The sequence below is a fragment of the Sus scrofa genome, chromosome 1, assembly GCF_054392235.1.
Source record: "Sus scrofa isolate SSC_HxYL_T2T_F1_AM1 chromosome 1, Sscrofa_HxYL_maternal_Yorkshire_Landrace_v2.0, whole genome shotgun sequence".
Classification (NCBI taxonomy): domain Eukaryota; kingdom Metazoa; phylum Chordata; class Mammalia; order Artiodactyla; family Suidae; genus Sus; species Sus scrofa.
The window spans coordinates 253,675,196-253,696,157 of NC_139383.1; the positions used below are offsets into that span (position 1 = coordinate 253,675,196).

At 35.5% G+C, this 20,962-nt stretch overlaps 1 protein-coding gene across 7 annotated transcripts in view; it reads left to right on the top strand.

Moving 5' to 3' along the window:
- The window catches only part of PLPPR1 (phospholipid phosphatase related 1), a 337,564-nt gene that overhangs the window by 135,323 nt on the left and 181,279 nt on the right, over positions 1-20,962 (top strand). For 6 of the 7 annotated variants that reach the window (XM_084991232.1, XM_084991261.1, XM_084991265.1 and 3 more), the window contains exon 2: positions 4,470-4,577. In XM_084991232.1, the coding sequence (XP_084847358.1) occupies positions 4,515-4,577 (63 nt within the window). In that variant the 5' untranslated portion in view covers positions 4,470-4,514. Of the gene's footprint in view, positions 1-4,469; positions 4,578-20,962 lie in introns of those variants that run through there. The other variant, XM_084991273.1, reaches the window with a different exon arrangement.

The window sequence follows — 20,962 nt, forward strand, 5'->3', positions numbered from 1 at the left end:
CAAACTTGGTAACATCTATACTCATCCTCGAATGTTTTCATATGTTTGAAATGGTAATGTTTTTAAGGTTTCCCAAACGCATTAGGCAAATTCATACCTTTGGAACCTTAGCCCTTGCTGCTCATCTTTAGCTGAAAGGCTTCTCTCTTCCTGCTCTGATAAGGAAGCAGTTACCTTTATTTTAATCAACTTAAATAGCTATCTCCTCTAAGAAATCTTTCCTTAACTTTCCCCCAACTAGGATTGACTTTTTATTTTGTGACTTTAAGCAATTTTGCCTTATAATAAAATATATAACAAGCTTCAAACAAGATCCCAAGTCTTACAGTGTAATAACCCAAGGTCAATCAAAATTCAACCCAAGGTCAACCAAAACCAGAAAGATTACAAACTAAATAAGAAAAGACCATCGATAGGCACCAAAATAGTGCAGCATTATCTGACAAGAATTTAAGTGGCATCATAAAATGCTTCAGTGAATAATTACAGACATGCTTGAAACAAATGAAAAAAAGTCTCAGTAAAGAGGAATAGAAAATAGAAAGAAAAGCAAATGGAAATTTTAGAACTAAGAAATATAGCAACTAAAATAAACTCAATGGATAAACTTGGCTCAACACCATAGTGGGGATGATAGAGAAAGAATCAGTGAACCTGAGGATAGAGTAATAGAAAATACCTCATCAGAACAACAGAGAGAATATATACTTGGGTGGGGGAGTTAAGAGTATCAAGGACATATTGGATTAAAACCAAAGGTCTAATATTCTCATCATTGGAGTCCCAGGGGATATGAGAGAATGGGTAAAAAATATTCTATGAATAATGGCCAAAAAATGTCCGAGATTTGGGGGAAAAAAACATACACCCGTAGATTCAAGTGGTAAGAAATCTCTAAGCAAGGTAGACCTAAAGGAATCCACAGCAAGGCGTGTTAATTGTCAAAAGACAAAAAATATATATCTGATTGGGGATTTGATCCAGAACATACAAATAACCTTATATCTTGAACATACTCAAATCTTTTGGATTTTTCTGATTTGGCCCTTTCACAAATGCAGATAGAATAATGGGCAATAAGCACCAGAAAGGATGCTTAATATAATTTATTATTTTCAAAATGAAAATCACAATGAGATGTCATCTCACACACACTAGAATGACTATACTAAAAAAAGAGAGGCGATAAAATTGTTAGGATATTGAGAAAAGGGAACCCTCATTTGTTGCCAGTGGCAAAGCAAAATGTCACAGCCACTTTTGGAAAAGACTTTGGCAGTTTTCTTAAAAAAAATTTAAACAATTTAGCACATGGCCCAGAAATTCTACTCTTAGGTATATACCCATGACAAATGAAAATATATCTACACAAATACTTATACACATTCACTCTTAGCATCATCATCTATAATTTTGGGTACAACCTAATATTGGATACAGCAAAAATTAGAAACAACCTACATTTCACCAATTGAAAAAAGTGCTATAGCCATACAGTGGAATACATTCAGTGATAAACATGAAAAATGACTGATATGTGAATTATGACATGAATAAACCTCAAAAACATTATGCTAAATAAAAAAATCCAGGTAAGGAGACAACATATAGTATGATTCTGTTTATTTGAAATATCCAGGAAAAGCAAATCTGTAGAGACAGAGAGCAGATTAGTGATTGGCTGGAGGTAGAGATAGTGAGGGAGGTGCTGGTAGAAATGAGAATTCTTTTTCAGGGTGAGGGAAAAAGTCCCAGAATTGTTTTATGGTTATCATTGTATGACTTGGTAAATTTACTGAAATATCATTGAATTGTATACTTGAAATAAATGAATTGTATGTAAAATATGCTTCACTACAGTTACTATGTAATATACATACGTAGATACATATATATATACACACACACACACACATATATATATATATATATATATATATATATATATATATATAATCTCCATACACATATAAAAAGCAAGGTTGCATTTGTATTTTTGTTAATTGTATGTGGAAGCCATCTAAAATGATATACTAGGGGAGTTCCCATTGTGGCTCAGTGGATTAAGAATCTGACTAGTACCCATGAGGATGAGAGTTCGATCCTTGGCTTCACTCGGTGGGTTAAGGATCTGGGGTTGCTGTGAGCTGTGGTGTAGGTTGCAAACTCAGTTTGGATCTCATGTTGCTGTGGCTGTGATATGGGCCTGCAGCTTCAGCTCCTATTTGACCTCTAGCCTGGGACCTTCCATATGCAATGGGTATAACCCTAAAATAAGTAAATAAGTAAGTAAGTAAATAAATAAAATACTAGTGTGTATGATGCCTTTGTTTTTTCTGGTGTCCCTACCTACACGAGATGATTAAAATTTCATTTTCTTTTCAGATATATGGCACTGTATTCAGCTGATGCTAACAGTAAGACTCATCTAAATTGTAAACACTAACAAGTGAATTCTAACACACTTGGCTTAAGTACGGGTAAAATTAAACAAACACATGGTTGTCAGATCAACTCAATATGTGTTCCAAGTATCGGTTCCTTTCTAATTGTAAAAAAATTAGTTATTTCTAAATCCTGAAATGGAATGGTGAAGTAAAGGTTTTATTATGAATATTTTATAAATAGATAATATCCAATTTGAATTGAAAAAATTGTGTTGCCTAAAAATTAAATATTTTAAGCATTATGATTGGTGTGGACTTACTACTGCACATAATGTTAAATTCGATCAGAGAACGTTGTAATTGACAAGTGAAAGTTGGTATTTCAAAAAGAGAAGGAAATGTATTTTAAAGTTTTGTTTTGGAAAAGATAAGGATGGGCTTAAAAACAGAATTAAGTTGAAGACATTACTTCATGACCTTTAAGAAAGGTGCAGTTGGCCATTTGCATGGAATAAAAGTCCCTGTGCTATTTTTCATATCACCATCCATAAGAACAATCGGGAAGTCTAACACAGAAAAAGCACAAACAAAAAGTAATAACTCAAGAGCAGATTCCTGAAACATGTTAAGTATTGCTTTGGATAGAGAAGAAAACGTGTGGTGGAAAATTATTTTTATCAGGCTGTGGAAGTTTCAAAAAAGCCTAAAATTTCTATTGTATTATTGTTTCTCTTTTAAGAAGAAACAAAATTAATTTATTTTCTAATGTAAGAATGTTTTCTCTCTTTTTCACTCTCTCTTTTTTTTTTTTTTTCTTTTTTTCTTTTTTTTTTTTTAGGGCTGCATGTGTGACATGGAAGTTCCCAGGCAAGGGGCTGAATTGAAGCTGCAGCTGCCAGGCTATGCCACAGCCACAGCCACAGCAATGTGGATTCCAGCCAAGAATACAACCTACACCACATCTCAGGGCAACACCAGATCATTAACCCACTGAGAGAGGCCAGAGATGGAATCTGCATCCTCATGGATGCTAGTTGGTTTTGCTACAGCTGAGCCACAATGGGAATTCCTACAAGAACATTTTCTTTTCTTTCTTTTTTTTTTTTTAGGGCTCCACCCACAGCATATGGAGGTTCCCAGGCTAGGGGTTGAATCAGAGCTGTAGCCACTGGCCTATGCCACAGCCACACCAGATCCCAGGCAGGGCTCTTGACCTATACCACAGCTCATGGCAACACCGGATCCTTCACCCACTGAGCGAGACCAGGGATTGAACCTGTGTCCTTATGGATACAAGTCAGATTCGTTTCTGCCAAGCTGTGACCAGAACTCCCCTACAAGAGTATTTTCAGTTCAAAGTAGGACGGAGGTGTTCTAACAAATATTTAAAGTAATCTGCTGTTTCCCCATGTGTTCCAGTCTTATTGGCAAATGTATTATGGCATCAGTGTTTTGTGTTTGGAACATGCACATGCACACGCGCACACACACACACACACACAGACACACAGGGCTGAGAGAACCCAGTGAGAGGAATCAGTGATGTGTTAATCCAAAGTAGTTAATAGCCCTATAGTTGAGGGAGCCAGGGCAAAGAGTGGTCAAGGAAGGAAGTATGGGATTAGAGCTTCAGAACTAAATGTCAGCTCCAAAGGGAGAAGCAAGGGCAGAAATAAACAAGTCCCTCATTTGCAAACTTCAAGAATCAGGGACAGGTAGAGGAGATCCACGCAGAATGGACAATAAAAAATGTAATAAAACTTGTATTTTGTGGCATGAGTGACATCTACTGGGTTAAGGCACCATGTGGCACCAGGAGATTAGAATTCTTTTCACTGTAACTGTATGTGCACAGGAGCTCCATACCTGGGCATTTAGGCTCAAAGACTCTTCATGGCTAGTATGTATTATTTTCTTTTCTCTGGAATTATTATTAGTCTGATTTGACTGTATTATACATCAGTATTTTGCATTGTTTGCACACAGCTTGCTTATCTTAAGGGTAGCTGATATTTTTATATAAATGCCTAAGGGACTGCTAAACATATGGTTCTTACACTATGCCATCCATTTCTGTTTCAGCCTGGAGAGTTTTAGACGGTGCAGCCTTGCTACATGTTGTGAGAAATGGCTGTAGGAAACAACACTCAACGAAGTTATTCCATCATCCCGTGTTTTATATTTGTTGAGGTATGTGGGATTTTTTTTGCTTTACAGACAAATTGGAATCATTGTAGCAGTTTTTATGCTGAGAACTTGGATTATTTTATAAAATTGTTCAGTCTTAACGTTGATAGTTAAATTTTGATGGCGCATATATTGGTAAAGAAGTGATAATTTATGCAAAGTGTTTCTTAAATAGAAAGCCATAGAACAAGAAGTTTCATCCACAGCCTACGAAATAATTATATATTATTAGATTTCTTTTCTTTTTGGTGATGACTTGAATATATTATTAATTATGAATGCAGTTTTTTAATTTGTTTTCTAAAAATCAGTATCATGTTTCAGGAATTCAATAAACCAAGAGGTTTCTAGGTAATGTTATTTGATAGTCAACGCTAATTTTTTTTCTTTATTTGGGTTCCAAGGCAAAAGACTCTACTGGACATTTTTCATTTTTTTTCTTTTTTTTTTTTTTTTTGTCTTTTTGCCTTTTCTAGGGCCGCTCTCATGGCATATGGAAATTCCCAGGGTAGGGGTCTAATTGGAACCGTAGCCACCGGCCTACACCAGAGCCATAGCAACAGGGGATTTGAGCTGCGTCTGCAAACTACACCGCAGCTCAGGGCAACGCTGGATCCTCGACCCACTGAGCAAGGCCAGGGATCGAACCCGCAACCTCATGGTTCCTATTCGGATTCGTTAACCACTGTGCCACAACGGGAACTCCTGGGCATTTTTCTTGAGTGGGATATGAGAACTTGTATAGTGTGCAGTTTCTTTTGGTCATAACTGATTTTGTTGAGATGCTCCAAGTTTGTACCAGCAAATAATTTCTCCAGCATATTTTTGGTTGAACTTCTTGTACTTCTTGTACTCCTTCCCCCCTTCCCTCCCTTTCTATAGTGTTTTCTGTAGAAAAGACAAAGGCATGGAAATTTTAGGAAATTTAGAATCACATGGTATGAAAAAATACTACTCCAGGTTATCTCAAAATAAGATATCGATTTGCCAGAGATGATACTTTGTATGCCTTTTCAAAGAGATAGGGCATCTAATGAACTTTTTTATCCTGAAAATTGTGTCTAAAATGTGACATTGTAAGGAGCTGAAAAGTGAGTGTTGTGAGTTTCCTCTCTGAGTAACTGCCCCTGTAATCTCTAGCTCCCGAGGATCAGCTGAGCATGTTCTTTTGTTATGGGGTAGGGGAGCTTTTTGAGTGTGGGAGGAAACTGCATGTCAATCCACTTTATTACTTGTGTGAAATCAGACAGATACTTGAGTTAAACCACCACATATATTTGCAAAAAATGGCTTTCATTATTTACGCTGTTTAAACACACCTGGTGAATCAATGAAATGGGTATTTTTATCTTCTAGCTCTTCAGATAATTTAGCTGTCTATATAGTCAGCTGGGTAATTTTGGGCCAAATATATATGTTTGGCTGATCCTTGGGTTTACCTTATAGGTATATCCCTTGGTAGTTTAGATGAACACATATTACTTGATGATTTATTTCCTAGTGGTATCTGTGAACCTGTTTGTATTATAGAATCAGGTGGAAACAGGAGATTAGGCTGGGACAGAGGTGTTGATATAAATTAAGATGCTTACAGATTCAAGCTATATTTCTAAAAGGGTAAGCAAATAACAAATAACTTAATTATTAAGGTTTATGTTGAGAGATATTAAGTATTAAGATGTATTAATACATCTTAATTAATTATTAATACATCTTAATTATTTAATTAAATACATCTTTATTAAGTATTAATTATTAATCACCTTAATACTCTTAATCTCCTGTACAAGGCCAAGAATAACTCCTTTTAGATAATAACTACATTTTATTTGTATATATATACTATTTTCTAGGTATTATTGTTCATATTAAAATTGTAATAAAGACAGACAAGTTCTTTTCTCCCATTTCTCATGGGACAAAGGGTAGAAGGCTTAGTATTATGTTTTTCAGTGTTAAAACCCTTTCTCTTTTGTCATAAGAAAATAAAATTTTAATAAAATTATAGGAAATTGAGAACAAATCATCTGTCATCATCCTTATCCTCCTGTAGCAGTTAATTTAAAATTTTCTTATAAACTGAACAGGAACCTCTGCTTGTAATGATTTTCAGCTCTCTAATGTGTGAACAATGAGCTTGACTGGTAGAGAAAGCAACAAAAATATGAATTAGTCTTTCTATGACTTAACCTTACACAAACATAAATATAAGTCTAAAAATCTGGAAGAGACAAGACAGCTTATTCTTTTTCTTGATTTATTGTCATTATTACTTTGCATGGGGATTTAAAACATATCAGTGACTTCTCTGAAACGAGCAGGAGATAGAGGAAGGGGGAAGTAGAATAAAGTAGAAACTGAGAAGGGAAGAGGTGAATCTCAAAGTGGCTTTCATGATTCTCATGTATTTCATTCATCAAACACTGTTATACACACTGCACGTTCATTGCAACACTATTTATAATAATCAAATTGTAGTTTCACTGTAACTGAAATTGTGGTATATGGAATACTATTCAGCCATCAAAAAAGAATTGAAATACTGCCATTGGTGAGAAAATGGGTCACAAATGGGTATTACACTAAGTGAAACAAGTCAGTCAAAGAAAGACAAATATGGCATGATTGTGGAATCTAAAATACGTAGAATCTGCTGTATAACACAAAGAGCTGTGTCCAATCTTTTGGGATAGAACATGATGGGGGAATGATATGAGAAAAAGAATATATATATGTATGACTGGGTCACTTTGCTGTACAGCAGAAATTACCACAACATTGTAAACCGACTATACATGAATGTAAACAAATAAATATGGAATCTAAAAAGGAAAAATAATAAGCTTATACATACAGGGAACAGATTTCGAATTTATGGGGGGGGTTGTGGGGGAAGAAGGGAGAAATGGGTAAAGATGGGCAGAAGGTTAAAAAAAAAAAGGTCTCTTCTAAGATTGGGCAACAAAATTGAGTAAGATCCAAGACCAAAACAGACATACAGACCAATGGAACAGAATAGAGAACCCAGAAATAAACCCTGACACCTATGGTCAATTAATCTTTGACAAGGGAGGCAAGAACATAAAATGGGAAAAAGAAAGTCTATTCAGCAAGCATTGCTGGGAAACCTGGACAGCTGCATGCAAAGCAATGAAACTAGAACACAGTCTCACACAAAATAAATTCAAAATGGCTGAAAGACTTAAATATAAGACAAGACACCATCAAACTACTGGAAGAGAACATAGACAAAACATTCTCTGAAATCAACCTTAGAAATGTTTTCTCAGGTCAGTCTTCAAAGCAAAAGAAATAAGAGCAAAAATAAACCAGTGGGACCTAATCAAACTGACAGCTTTTGCACAGCAAAACAAACCAAAAAGAAACCAAAAAGACAACTTACAGAATGGGAGAAAATAGTTTCAAATGATGCAACTGACAAGGGCTTAATTTCTAGAATATACAAGCTACTTATACAACTCAACAGCAAAAAAGCCAATAGCTCAGTTGAAAAATGGGCAACGGACCCAAATAGACATTTCTCTAAGGAAGATATACAGATGGCCAACAAGCACATGAAAAAATGCTCAACATCCCTGATTATTAGATAAATGTAAATCAAAACTACCATGACATACCACCTCACCCCAGTCAGAATGGCCATCATTAATAAGTCCACAAATAACAAATGCTGGAGGGGGTGTGGAGAAAAGGGAACCCTCTTGCACTGTTGGTGGGAATGTAAGCTGGTAACATCACTATGGAGAACAGTATGCAGGTACCTTAGATATCTATACATAGTACTACCATTTGACCCAGCAAGCCCACTCTTGGGCATATATCCAGACAAAACTTTCCTTGAAAAAGACACATGCACCTGCATGTTCATTGCAGCACTATTCACAAAGGCCAAGACATAGAAACAACCTAAATGTCCATCACAGAAGATTGGATTAGGAAGATGTGGTATATATACACAATGGAATATTACTCAGCCATAAAAAAGAACAAAATAATGCCATTTGCAGCAACATGGATGGATCTAGAGACTCTCATACTAAGTGAAGTAGGTCAGAAAGAGAAAGACAAATACCATATGATCTCACTTATATCTGGGATATAATATACAGCACAAATGAACCTTCCCACAGAAAAGAAAATCATGGACATGGAGAACAGACTTGTTGTTGCCAAGGGGGAGGGGAAGGGGATGGGATGGATTGGGAGCTTGGGATTAATAGATGCCAACTATTGCCTGTGGAATGGATAAGCAATGAGATCCTGCTGTATAGCACTGGGAACTGTACCTAGTCACAATCGAGTACGATAATGTAAGAAAAAAGAATGTATACATGTATGTGTAACTGGGTCAACTTGCTGTACCATAGAAAATTGAGAAAACACTGTAAACCAGCTATAATAGAAAAAATAAAAATCTTTATAAAAATATATATGTTAAATACAGCAAAAAAAAAAAAAAAAGATACTTGTCATGTACTTCCCTTATTCCAGGCATTTTAACAGGGATATCAAAAACTTGATCAAAAATAACTTGGTCAAAATTTCCATATGATTGATAAATATCTTTTCACTATTTTTATTACTAGAGTAATTTTTATTATTTTATTAAAATAAGCCAATATTATCTTTGTACTTTTATTTGTAGTAACTAACATAAACAAAGAAAACATGTTCTTTCTTAAAACTTTTTTTACATTTTAAAGTATAGTTGATTTACAGTGTTGTGCCAATTTCTACTGCCCACCAAAGTAACCCAGTCATATGCATATATATATATATATATGCATATATATATATATATATATACATTCTTTTTCTCATATTATCTTCCATCATGTTCCACCCAAGAGATTGGATATAGTTCCCTGTGCTATATACAGTGGGACCTCATTGTTTATCCTTGCAAATGTAATAGTTTGCATCCACTAACCCCAAACTCCCAGTCCATCCCACTCCCTTTAGCCTCCCCTCTTGGCAACCACAAGTCTATTCTCTATGTCTGAATATCTTTTCACTATTTTTAAAATTATGATAGAATTCAGACAGAGAAAATAGTATAACAGACATCAGTGCACCTACCATCAAGGCCATATTTTACAATTTTGCCATATATGTTTCAAATATTTTTCAAGGGAAATAAAATATTACAGATATGGCTGAAGTCCTACTATCCTGGATCCAGAAGTAACTACACTTGCACCATGAACAATGCAGATTTGAACTATGCTTTCTGCTTATACACAGATGCTTGTCAATAGCAAATACTAAAATACTACACAGTCTGTGGTTGGTTAAATCCATGAATGTGGAGGAGCCATAGATATCCAAGGCTGACTATAAGTTATATTCAGATTAATCCCTGCATTGTTCAAGGGTCAGTTATATACGTGTGAAGTTAGAGGCTTCATTCTCCTGCATGATTTTCATGTATATTTTTTTTGTATTTTCCCTAAATGTCTATATATTCATAAATTATATTTTAGGGATATTTTATGTGATACCATTTGGAAGTGTCCTTTTGAAACTTGCCTTTTTATTCAACATTATATTTCTGAGTTTTATAGAGACTGACAATTCATTCTTTTCAGTTGTTGTATTTTATCCTATTTTGTGAAGATACCTACTGAGGGATGATTTGGTTGGTTCTTTTTTGTTTTTTTCATAACATTTTATACTGTTATAGCTTCTTTTGCAGAAATTATCTTATTGCTGTCTTTATGTTTCTATGTTCAAAAGCATGCCTTGGATTGACACCTAGAAGTGGAATTTTAGGGAGATGATTACATTTTCCAGTTGTTTGTTGCTTCATGATAGGAATAATATTGATATTTTTATATCAGTTTTCTTGAAAAAACTTTGTTAAATTCTGTTATTAGTTTTAAAAGTGTCTAGATATTTCTTAGGTTTTTTTTAAAGACAGTTACATTATCTGCAAGTAGTAGCAGATTTGTTTTTCTTCTTTTCTGATTGTTATGACTAATTTGTTTTTCTTGCCTTATTGCTTCAGCTAAGGCCGCCAGTGTAAAACTAGAAAAAGGCAGTGGTAGAGAACATTCTTACTTTGTTGCTGACTTTAAAGGGAATACTTAAGGTGCTTCAATATTAAATTATAAATAAACATAGACTTTGATGCTTTTTCCTGTTCTCTGCCTTCTAGATTGGATTCCTTATTTTAACCCCCCTTTATGCTATAAATTATATTTCTATTCTTTAAGAGATTACTCTGAAATTGTAAATGTATAAAATTTAAAAAGTTTAGGTTAATCAATAGGTCTATGCTTCTCTTAATATATTGTATTTTCAGGTCACTTTGAGATCTTGGTGTCATTCAAGATTTTTATATCTTCCTCAAATTTTTCATTAATTTTTTTCAGTCAGGGACTCCTTGAATTTCCCCATATGTTCATCAGTTTGTGGTTTTTTTTTCCCCTTACAATTCCTTCCTTTATTCCTCTCCTTCAGGATTTATGAAATTTATCCTTTAGTAGTTCTTTCGGCAAGGTTCTAACAAATTATAAAAATTCATAATGCTTATCTGAGATTGTCTTTATATTCAATTAATCTGGAATGGTGCTCTGTCTTGGCAGTGAATTTATATTGACTAGTTTATTTTCTACTCTCAGAACTTTCACAGTATTAATCCATTTCACTTTCTCCCCCAACTGCCATTCTATGCTTTTATTGTTTCTGTGAAACTCTTTTATTACTGTTTATAATAGATAATCCACTTTTTCTCTCCAGTTGTTTTTACATTTTTCTTTTTCTTTGGTGTCCTGAAATTTCAGTGTAACATTTCTAAGCATATATTTATACTGGCTGGGACTTGTCTTACATCTAGAATAACATTGTCATGTTTCTGCCATTTCTGCAAAACTTTCAGCCATCACATCTTCAAATTTTCTCTACTTCCATTCTTTGGTCTCTTTTAATATATGTTGGATCTTCTCATTTTTTCTGTATTCCATGTCCCTTAACCCATTTTTAAAAAACACCTACAAGTTCTATGGGCATTTCAAAAAATTTGCCTGATTTTATAAATTTCCTATGCTTATGGTATTTATTTTTTGTATTCTTTCAGATTATGCTGTTTTTTGCAACTATTCATATTCTAATCCTCCTGTATATTGTGTCTGCTATCTCTAGATCATGGTGGATTGTTTATTTTTATTTATAATTATTTTATCTCATTTTTGGTAGATATTACTTCTGTAGAATTCATGTGAATCCTAGATTTTTAAGGGTATCCCTTTTGAAAAATATTATTTTTTTGTTTTTAAAATTTTATTGAACTATAATTGACTAAATATGTTATATTAGTTTCAAGTGTACAGCAAAGTGTATCAGTTACACATATACATATATCCATTCATTTTTGGATTCTTTTTCATATAGGTTACTATAGAATATTGAGTAGATTTCTGTGTGTTATACACCAGGTCTTTGTTATTCATCCATTTCATATATAGCAGTGTGTATATGTCAATCACAGCCTCCCATTTTATCCCTCCCCTCAACATTTCCCCTTTGGTAACCATACGTTTGGCTTAAAAATCTTCAAGATTTATTTTCTGATTTGTGTGTAAATTCTTTGTGTCATTTGTACTAGATTCTGCATATATGTGATATCATATGATATTTGTCTTTGTCTGACTTACCTCACTTAGTATGATAATCTCTAGGTCCATCCATGTTGCTGCAAATGGCATTATTTCACTCTTTTTTTGGTGTGGCTGAGTAGTATTTCCTTATATATATGTACCACATCTTCTTTATCCATTCCTCTCTCAATGGATATTTAGGTTGCTTCCATGTCTTGGCTATTGCAAATTGTGTTACAGTGAACATTGGGGGGTGCATGTATCTTTTCAAATTATGGTTTTCTTTGGATATATGCCCAGGAATGGGGATTGCTGGGTCATATGGTAGTTCTATTTTTAGTTTTTAAAGGAACCTCCATTTGCCCTCCAGAGTGGTTGCACCAGCTTAAATTTCCCACCAACAGTGTAGGAAGAACAAGTCTTTTGCCTCTTTAGGTAGGTTTATTCCTAGGTATTATATTCTCTTTGATGTGACAGTAAAGAGGATTATTACCTTAATTTCTCTCTCTGACCTTTCATTGTTAGTCTATAGAAAATCAAGAGATTTTTGTGTATTAACTTTGTATCCTGCAACTTTACCAAATTCATTGATGAGCTCTATGTTTTCTGGTAGCATCTTTAGGATTTTCTATGTATAGTATTACATCATCTTCAGACAGTGACAGTTTTACTTCTTTTATAATTTTGAATCCTTTTATTTCTTTATCTTCTCTGATTGCCATAGCTAGGACTTCCAAATCTATATTGAATAACAGTGGTGAGAGTGGACCTCCTTGACTTGTTCCTGATTTAGTGAAATGGTTTCAACTTCTCACCATTGAAAATGATATTAGCTGTGGGTTTGACATATGTGGCCTTTATTATGTTGAGGTAGTTTCCCTCTATGCCCACCTTCTGAAGGTTTTTATCAAAAAATGGGTGTTGAATTTTGTCAGAAGCTTTTCCTGCATCTATTGAGATGACCAAATGTTTATTTTTCTTCAGTTTGTTCATGTGGTATGCCACATTGATAGGTGAATATTGAAGAATATTTACATCCCTGGGATAAATCCCACTTGACCATAGTGTATGATCCTTTTAATGTATTGTTGGATTTGGCTTGCTAATAATTTGTTCAAGATTTTTGCCTCTATATTCATCAATGATATTGGCCTGTAATTTCCATGTTTCTCTTGGGCTCATGCTTCTATATTCCTAAGTTAAATTGGCATAATCTGAAAGTATAGGTAGTCAAAATTCACCTTCCTTGTAATATTCCTATGCCAGAAGGTGGATTTATTTGGAACACTCTTTCTCTGAAGTGAAAAGCAAGCTTTCAGGATTTCTGGCTTTTACACAGGAGTCTCAGTTCTTTCCAACTCAAGTCCTCAAGATGCCCTATCCTCATGGACATTAAAACCCAGACCTTGTTACTGAGACTGACATGTACTCCTTTCTCTCTTCCCATTTAGGTTCACTGTATCATTAGTTTATCCAGTTAGCATTCTTATTTTCAGTACCCTTTTTGATTCAGCTCATATGGGAATTAAGAAAGAAAAAAGCTAACCATTGTTTGTATATGTTTGCAGTATAATGTTTTCAAGCTTTCTTTGTTCCATGAATGCATTTATACATTCTTCACCCACTTTTTCAGTATTCATTTTTCTCCTCCAAGTAATTATGTGTTTTTCCATTTTTGCATACTTTATATAGTAACTATTTTTCTTTAAATTAGATCTCAATAAGTTTTTTTGCAGGTCCAGGACTGTAGGGACATGCTTAAAATGTGTGGAAGGGATGAAGGGGTGGGGGATGAGAGACACATAGGGCCACAGTTGAAGCACTGATGTGTATCTTGATAAGTTAACTATATGAGCATATAATTTTGACTGAGGGATATTTTACTAGTGGCAGTTGGTGAGGAGAATAGATGCCAACCAGGCTTTAAAATTGAAACATGCTGACAAAGTAGGAGCCTACCTGGGACCCACACAGAAGTATGAAACAGTGATAGAGGGGCAGTCTGACAAAGCACCATAAAAAGTGGTAACAAGTCAGGAGAGCATTGCTGTAGGTAATCCTTGAATGTCATAAACCAAAATGAGAAGTAAAACCGTTATTGGAGAGAGAGAACAAAGTTTGTAGAATAAGAAGGTAATGGACGGAAAGGGAGGGAATTAACAGTAGGAGGACAGCAGAATGGATTGACGTATAATAGGCCATGAGCAATGCAGGTGGTTCCAGAAACCAAGCCTGTGAATGTTAGCCATTCAGAAAAATGTCCCTTCTACATCTCCAGCTAATCCTTAAAATGTACTTTTCCATGCTGACTGGGGCCTTTTAAATGGAAATCCCTTGACAAGAGAATAATGACTTTAAGGTCCAGAATATAAATTTTTCTGTCACTAATGAGAGGGAAATTCGGAATTGCTAAAATTCCGGTATACAACAATATCTCTGGCCAGCATTCAACTCTACACTGACCTACTAGAGCAAATTAAAAAGCAAATACTGAACTAGAAGAAGCTGGAAAAGTCAGAGGGAGAAGGAAAAGTGGTAGAAATTTACCAACTTGTAAATGAACCTGAGAACATCTCCTTTCCCATCCTTATTTTTACTGAAATCAATAATATTATTTTTTTGGTGAGGATAAATGTACACACAACAAAATAGTTTCAAAAAGTGATCAAAATAATGAGATATTCTTTGTGGTTTTCATCCTTAGTCTATTTTTCTCTTTCCCTCTCTTTGCCTTTCCTGCCTCCCTCTCCCCCTTCCAGTGTACTTCTGACTCCTTCTCTCTCTCTCCATGCTTTCCTCCTCTCTCTACTTTTCTCTGTCATTTCATCAATACCTCTCATGCTTGGGGGTCTACAAAAGGAGGATTGCCCTGAGGGAAAACATGCAAATTGGTGATTACATTATGATTTTCCCTAAAAATAGGAATATGAGTTGTTTGAGGTCTCCCATGTCCTCAAAATCAATACTGATGTATTGTTCCAAAATACTTAGGGCTGTGATATCCCTTTTGACACATCTTCCCAGATACTAGTAGAATCCTCTCAAGATAATTTCACTGCATTCTCTGTCAAATTATGAAAAACACAGTCAAATCTCTTTTACACATATTTGACTAACAGCAAAACTCTAAATGGAACTTAGCTTCCTTGGCAGACAATATTAAGTACCAGGGGTTTGGACATAATGAGTGCAATTGTTGCTTGATACATACAGATGTGACAGTTCTATCATTTTGATGGTTGCTTGTACTTGCAATTTTTATTGCCTTTTTTCGACAACTAATTTTTCGCAGCTTGAACCTACCAGGTGATTGTTATAAATCCCATCCTGCAGATAAATAATCTCTTGAAGGTTCTGCAAGAACTTGATGATTCTGAGTGTGTTTCTCTGGGGCCAGAAGTTAAGGAATTCCACATCATCATTTTTGAACTATGAGTGACATTTCAATGCCTCTTTTGTTTTGTGTGCCTCACATTTTAGAAGAAGAGTTGCCTGGCCTTGTTTTCTGCTCTTTACTTGCAGGTGCTATAATTTAACAACTCTGATTGCCTTGTTTCTGAGACTTAAATTGCATTTAGTCACACTGAAATCTTTTCCCCCTTTAAAAAAAAAAGTTTCTGCTGGTTCTTGCCAAGGAGAAAGTATTAAAATCTTATCCTTAGAATAGAACAAGATAATAACCTCATGTCAGAAGCACTGGGCTTGAGTCCTAGCTCTGCCATTTATTGCTAATATAAACTTGGTCACCTTCTCTGAACCTCAGTTTATTCATCTGTAAAATGGAAATAAAAACAACTTGTTCCTGGGCACTTTTGAGAAATGAAATAATGCACCTTAAAGTGCTTATAAGTAATAAGTGTAAATGTTAACATAAAAATAATTCAAAATAATAGCTTCTATCCAATGTAAAACAGAAAACAAAAACAACAAAGATGAAAAATAAGACTAACCAAACACACACAGACACACACACACACACGCACGTGCATGCACACACATACACACACCAAAACCCTTACAATTAAAGAGGAACTCTGACAGTTTAATCCCCAGATATGCAACATTGGTGGACTCAGGAGGATTATATTTTTAGAATATACTGAGATGTTGTTGGATAAGATTTCAAACAAAGCAGTAAAAACTCTGTATTCTCTTAAATTACAATGACAAATGCACACTATAAAGTACTTTCCCATGCATTTTCTTATTTAATTATCATTATGACTAGTGTTTGCTGTACTGGGGCAAAAGGACAATGCCAATATTTAGGTATCTATTTTTCATAGTCTTATAATACCAATGTTGATTTTAAAATTACCATCACCCTTTATCTTTGTCATCAGATGCTCTTCCAACTGAGTGAAGGCTCCTCTGCTCTTCAGCATTAAGTCTCTCTAAGATAAATGGTTTGGGATCAAGGTCCCAGTTAAAATAAATTATTGTGAGAGGATAAGTTAGGCTAAGAAAATGGGTCTAGCCCTGGAGGACAAAAGATCAAGAGAGGAGGAAATATGCTTCTTGGGGAAGTCATATGTTGGACTCCAAGAGAAGGACTAGGAGTTGGGCCTGGGAACCTCCCAGTGTTACCAAACATAGGTCTGGCTACTCACTGCTCAAAAATCAGTACTCAAGAAGCAAGTGTTGGTAGAAATGGAAAACATTGCTTTTAATCAGAGACCTGGCAGTTTGGGGAAAAGATGGACTGGTCATCTGTTAACGACTTATTCTGCATTTTTACTTTGATCTATGGCAAGAACCAGCAGGTTAGGCATGGTATTGTGGGATTAAAAGATCTGAAAGGTGTGTGTAGGCCAGAGATGAGTAGAGCATGGGGCTGCCTGGTTTAAAGTTATCTGCAATATACTAAAGGGACAAGACAGAAAGGGCCTCCTGCAGAGAGCTCTTTCCTGCCAAAAGCTGCTTATACCAGCCCCTTCTTTCTGTGATCCCCTTTGCATAACCTCCTCCCATTTCCCTCACTGGTCTACCCCCTCCTTTTTCAAAGATAATAAAAGGCCCAATATGACTCTGGAGGAAAATATAAATCTCTAAGAGGTATAAGAAAAGATGTGGTACCTCACTGGTAATCTAAAAATGAGAGTGATAACAACTGTGAAGTACCATGAAAGAATTTTGAATAGAGCAGGGAAGAGGTCAGACTGAGGGCTTCTTTGTGCTCTTGTCAACATTTTAATGAAATACAGATCTCTCAGCACACATTTCAAGGTGTAAGTTATTCAAATTTCAGATTTTTTAATCCCCAAATAATGGTATTATACTATAAAACATATCATATTTGACATTTGCATGGAGTTCTGTTACAGAACTGGAGTACTCAAAAACATCAATAGGATACTGTTGACCCTATGCAATAGAAATTTGTCTTTTCAAATTTCAAAACGTAGAAACTGAGGTTCAGAGAAGTTAATTGGTTTACCCAAGGCTACACAGCAAATAGGTGTTAAAGTTGGGATTTTAATGTAAGGAGCATTCAAATTTTGTGTTCTTTCCACTGCACATATGTAGCCATAACGACTGGCTTCATGGTCACATTGAAAGAGGAAACTTTCTCCAGCTGAGAATTAACATAGAGAGTAAGGAAGTCTTTTCAGAGGCCAGAATTCAAACACAAAGAGATGTTGTAGTGTGAATTCTCCTTTGTACAACCTACCATCCTTTAAGAGCTTAGGGAGAATTATTATTTTTTAATCCAGGAAATTCTCAATTATCTAGAACTCTTTGGGAAGTAAGATATTTTGTTTGAAGGTTTAGGTTAGCTAATAATAATCAGAAAACCCTTTGACTTCAATAATTGTTAATTTTCTTTTAAAAATGTATTGTGAATGATCTGAAGCATACTCTATGTAATAGAAAATATCATTAAAGTACTTAGCTATATAAAACCTTAAATTTTGGTATTATGTGGTTCAGATTTAAAATAATAATAAAACATAACTCATATAGTTGAAACGCCTAAGTACCCTTGCCTCTCCAGAGGTGACCACTGAGCTGAATTTGGTGCACTTAGCTTTTTAGGATTTTAACACTTTTCTATTATGTGTTCATTATATGCCCTAGTAAGTTAAAGAGGCTAAGCAATCACATTTCTTTTTTAATGTTGAAGTACTTTGAACATGAGTTGTGCTTACATGCTACTCTACTATAGCACTCTCTCTCTCTCTCTCTCTCTCTCTCTCTCTCTCTCTCTATATATATATATATATATATATATATATATATATATATATAGAAGGTTGTATGAAACATATATGGACCAAGACTTTATCTGGTAAGTTGCCATTTTGAAATAATCCCAGCTAACACTGACTCTAACAATCACTGTGGAATAGGTTTTGCCACAATAACAGACAGCACCTAGAGGTCAGTGGCTTAATACACACAAGCTGATTTCTCACACTGTGGCTTCTTTGTAGTTGGTGGGAGGGCTCTGCCCATCCTGTTGGAGGCATCATCTCAACACATGTTCCATGATTATTTTGGTAAAGAACAACAAATATGTAAATTCACAGCACAGTCTTTTCAAGCTTCATATGTAACTGATATAGGTCACTTCTACCCACATTTCATTAGCCCAAGCAACAAAACTGTGGCCATACTCAACTTCTACCAGGGTGGGGAAGCCCATCCTGCAAATGCCTCTAAGGGAGAGAGAGGCTTTATAGCCTAAGTGACTACCACGATGCCCTTGTGATTTCTCTCTTCCCACTAAGTATTGTCTCAAATTGTTCAGATAACTAGTTTTACTTAGCCATGTTCTATTTAATAGTGACATTTGCAGGGAGAGTTCCTTGTCACTGGAGGGTTCAAGTAGAGAACTGTTTGCCAAATGGTGGGAGGTTGAGTAAAAGACTCTACCATGACACCAGTGACCCTTATTCCCTATGACCCTGAGAATCTGTCCTAGTGAGGCCATACAAACATGGTAGTCCTTGTGAGAAGTCCACACGGAAGTGCCATTCCCCAGATTCTATCCAAGATTGTTTCTGCAATCTTCCACCTACTTTGTTTCATTTTCTAGGCTACCTTATCCCCACACTGGATATCATGCGGTAATGTGCTCCCTATCAGTTTCCCTGAGAATTGACCTATCACTGCAAACCAACCATTCTCCATAATGTTGAGTGGATGTACCAATACTCTGATCCTCATAGAATTTTACATTCTTCCTCTCTGGGTCGTGAACCCAGACAATCATATCAGTGACAGACTCTGAACATATTATATTTTTCAAGAACTATGAAAGATAGCATCTTGTCCTGCTGCAGTATATTATTTTGCATAGTCTGCATATGAATTCATTTTTTACTTTGTGGTGCATTTTTCTTTTATAAAATTCATCCTTTAAATATAATATGAAGCAGTCTACGTTGTTATTGATATGTGTGATTGGCCAAACTCTTTGTATTTCTCTTGAATCATAATTCCAAGACTGCATCAAGCCTAATCTTAAAGCCAATACAATGTTATGATCTTTAAAAAAACCCTCAAATTCTAATCTAGTTCAGAGCATATGAAATATGTTTTTTTTTAGGAATGTTAAAATAACAATCTGTAGGGAGAAGTTTAGCAGGTGTCCCCAAATCTTCAGGACTTTGTATTTCCTGTTTGACCCCAAAAGCACATTCCTAATCTAACCTACAGAAGTAATCATGGTTTTGAAAGATTTTGCTACAAGGTGATTTATCATAAAATTGTTACTGTTGAAAAGCTCCCAATATTAAACTACAAGAGACCAAAAAACTCTTATCCATTCAAAACATGGGACACTCTGCATCCATAAAGATGATATTGTAGAGAAATATTTAATCCCATGAAGAAATATTTAAATTCGATAGTTAAGTGGATGGGAGAGAGGGAATAGGTTCCACACAGTACATAATCTGAGTTTCCCTAGGCATCACCAGACTGCGGTTATAGATGACGAGGATATTATCAGTAAGAACTGAACTTTCACTGTCTAATGCTCACACCTGCTCACGGAGGATTCCAGTGGCCCCACAGTCTTCCCCAGTTAAGCCTGGGATTGATACCCATGCTTGTTAAGCTGTCTCTGAGCTCTTGTCACCCAAAGAAGTAGAGAATTTTCTTCATCAACCTCAGCCATGCATATCCACTTCCTCAAGCAAAGAGGCCTCATAAAGGTGCCTCCTCCCTGCCACTGCTGGTGTTGCTCATATGGGGGATGCTAACATCCAAGCCACTGGTACTTGCTCTATAGGGAGAGTGGGAAGAAGCCCTACTCCCAACTTGATGTCTCACTTGTCACCTGAGTCTCAGAGGTGCTGCTGTGTCTCTACAGCCTTCTGTTCATAGGACGCAGACGTTGATCCATGTACTTATGAAAGAGCCAATACCTAAAGGCAGACACCCCTGTCTCCTCTACCCTCATTTTTCCTTCCCTTTTCTCCATGCAGATTAGGTCATGGAAAATACTTTGTTTGTGGACCATCAGCTACAGTAACTTTTCAGACAGGCCGGGCATGTTAGGGTCACAGCAATAGATACTGCTGTCTCCAGTCCAGGTAACCTCTTCATTCAGATTCTGCAGCACAGGTGTAAAATGTATGCCTTTTTGGAAATGTGTATAAGTGCTTGTATAACTATTTGTCTAGAAAGAAAAGATATGCACAAACCCCAGTGTTTATCTCTGGATTTTAGGATTAAAGGTATGTTTTTTCATAGAACGTTATTACTTTTCTATCAGAAAAAAGATATCTGCTTTTTTAAGCTTATACTAAGTTACGGATG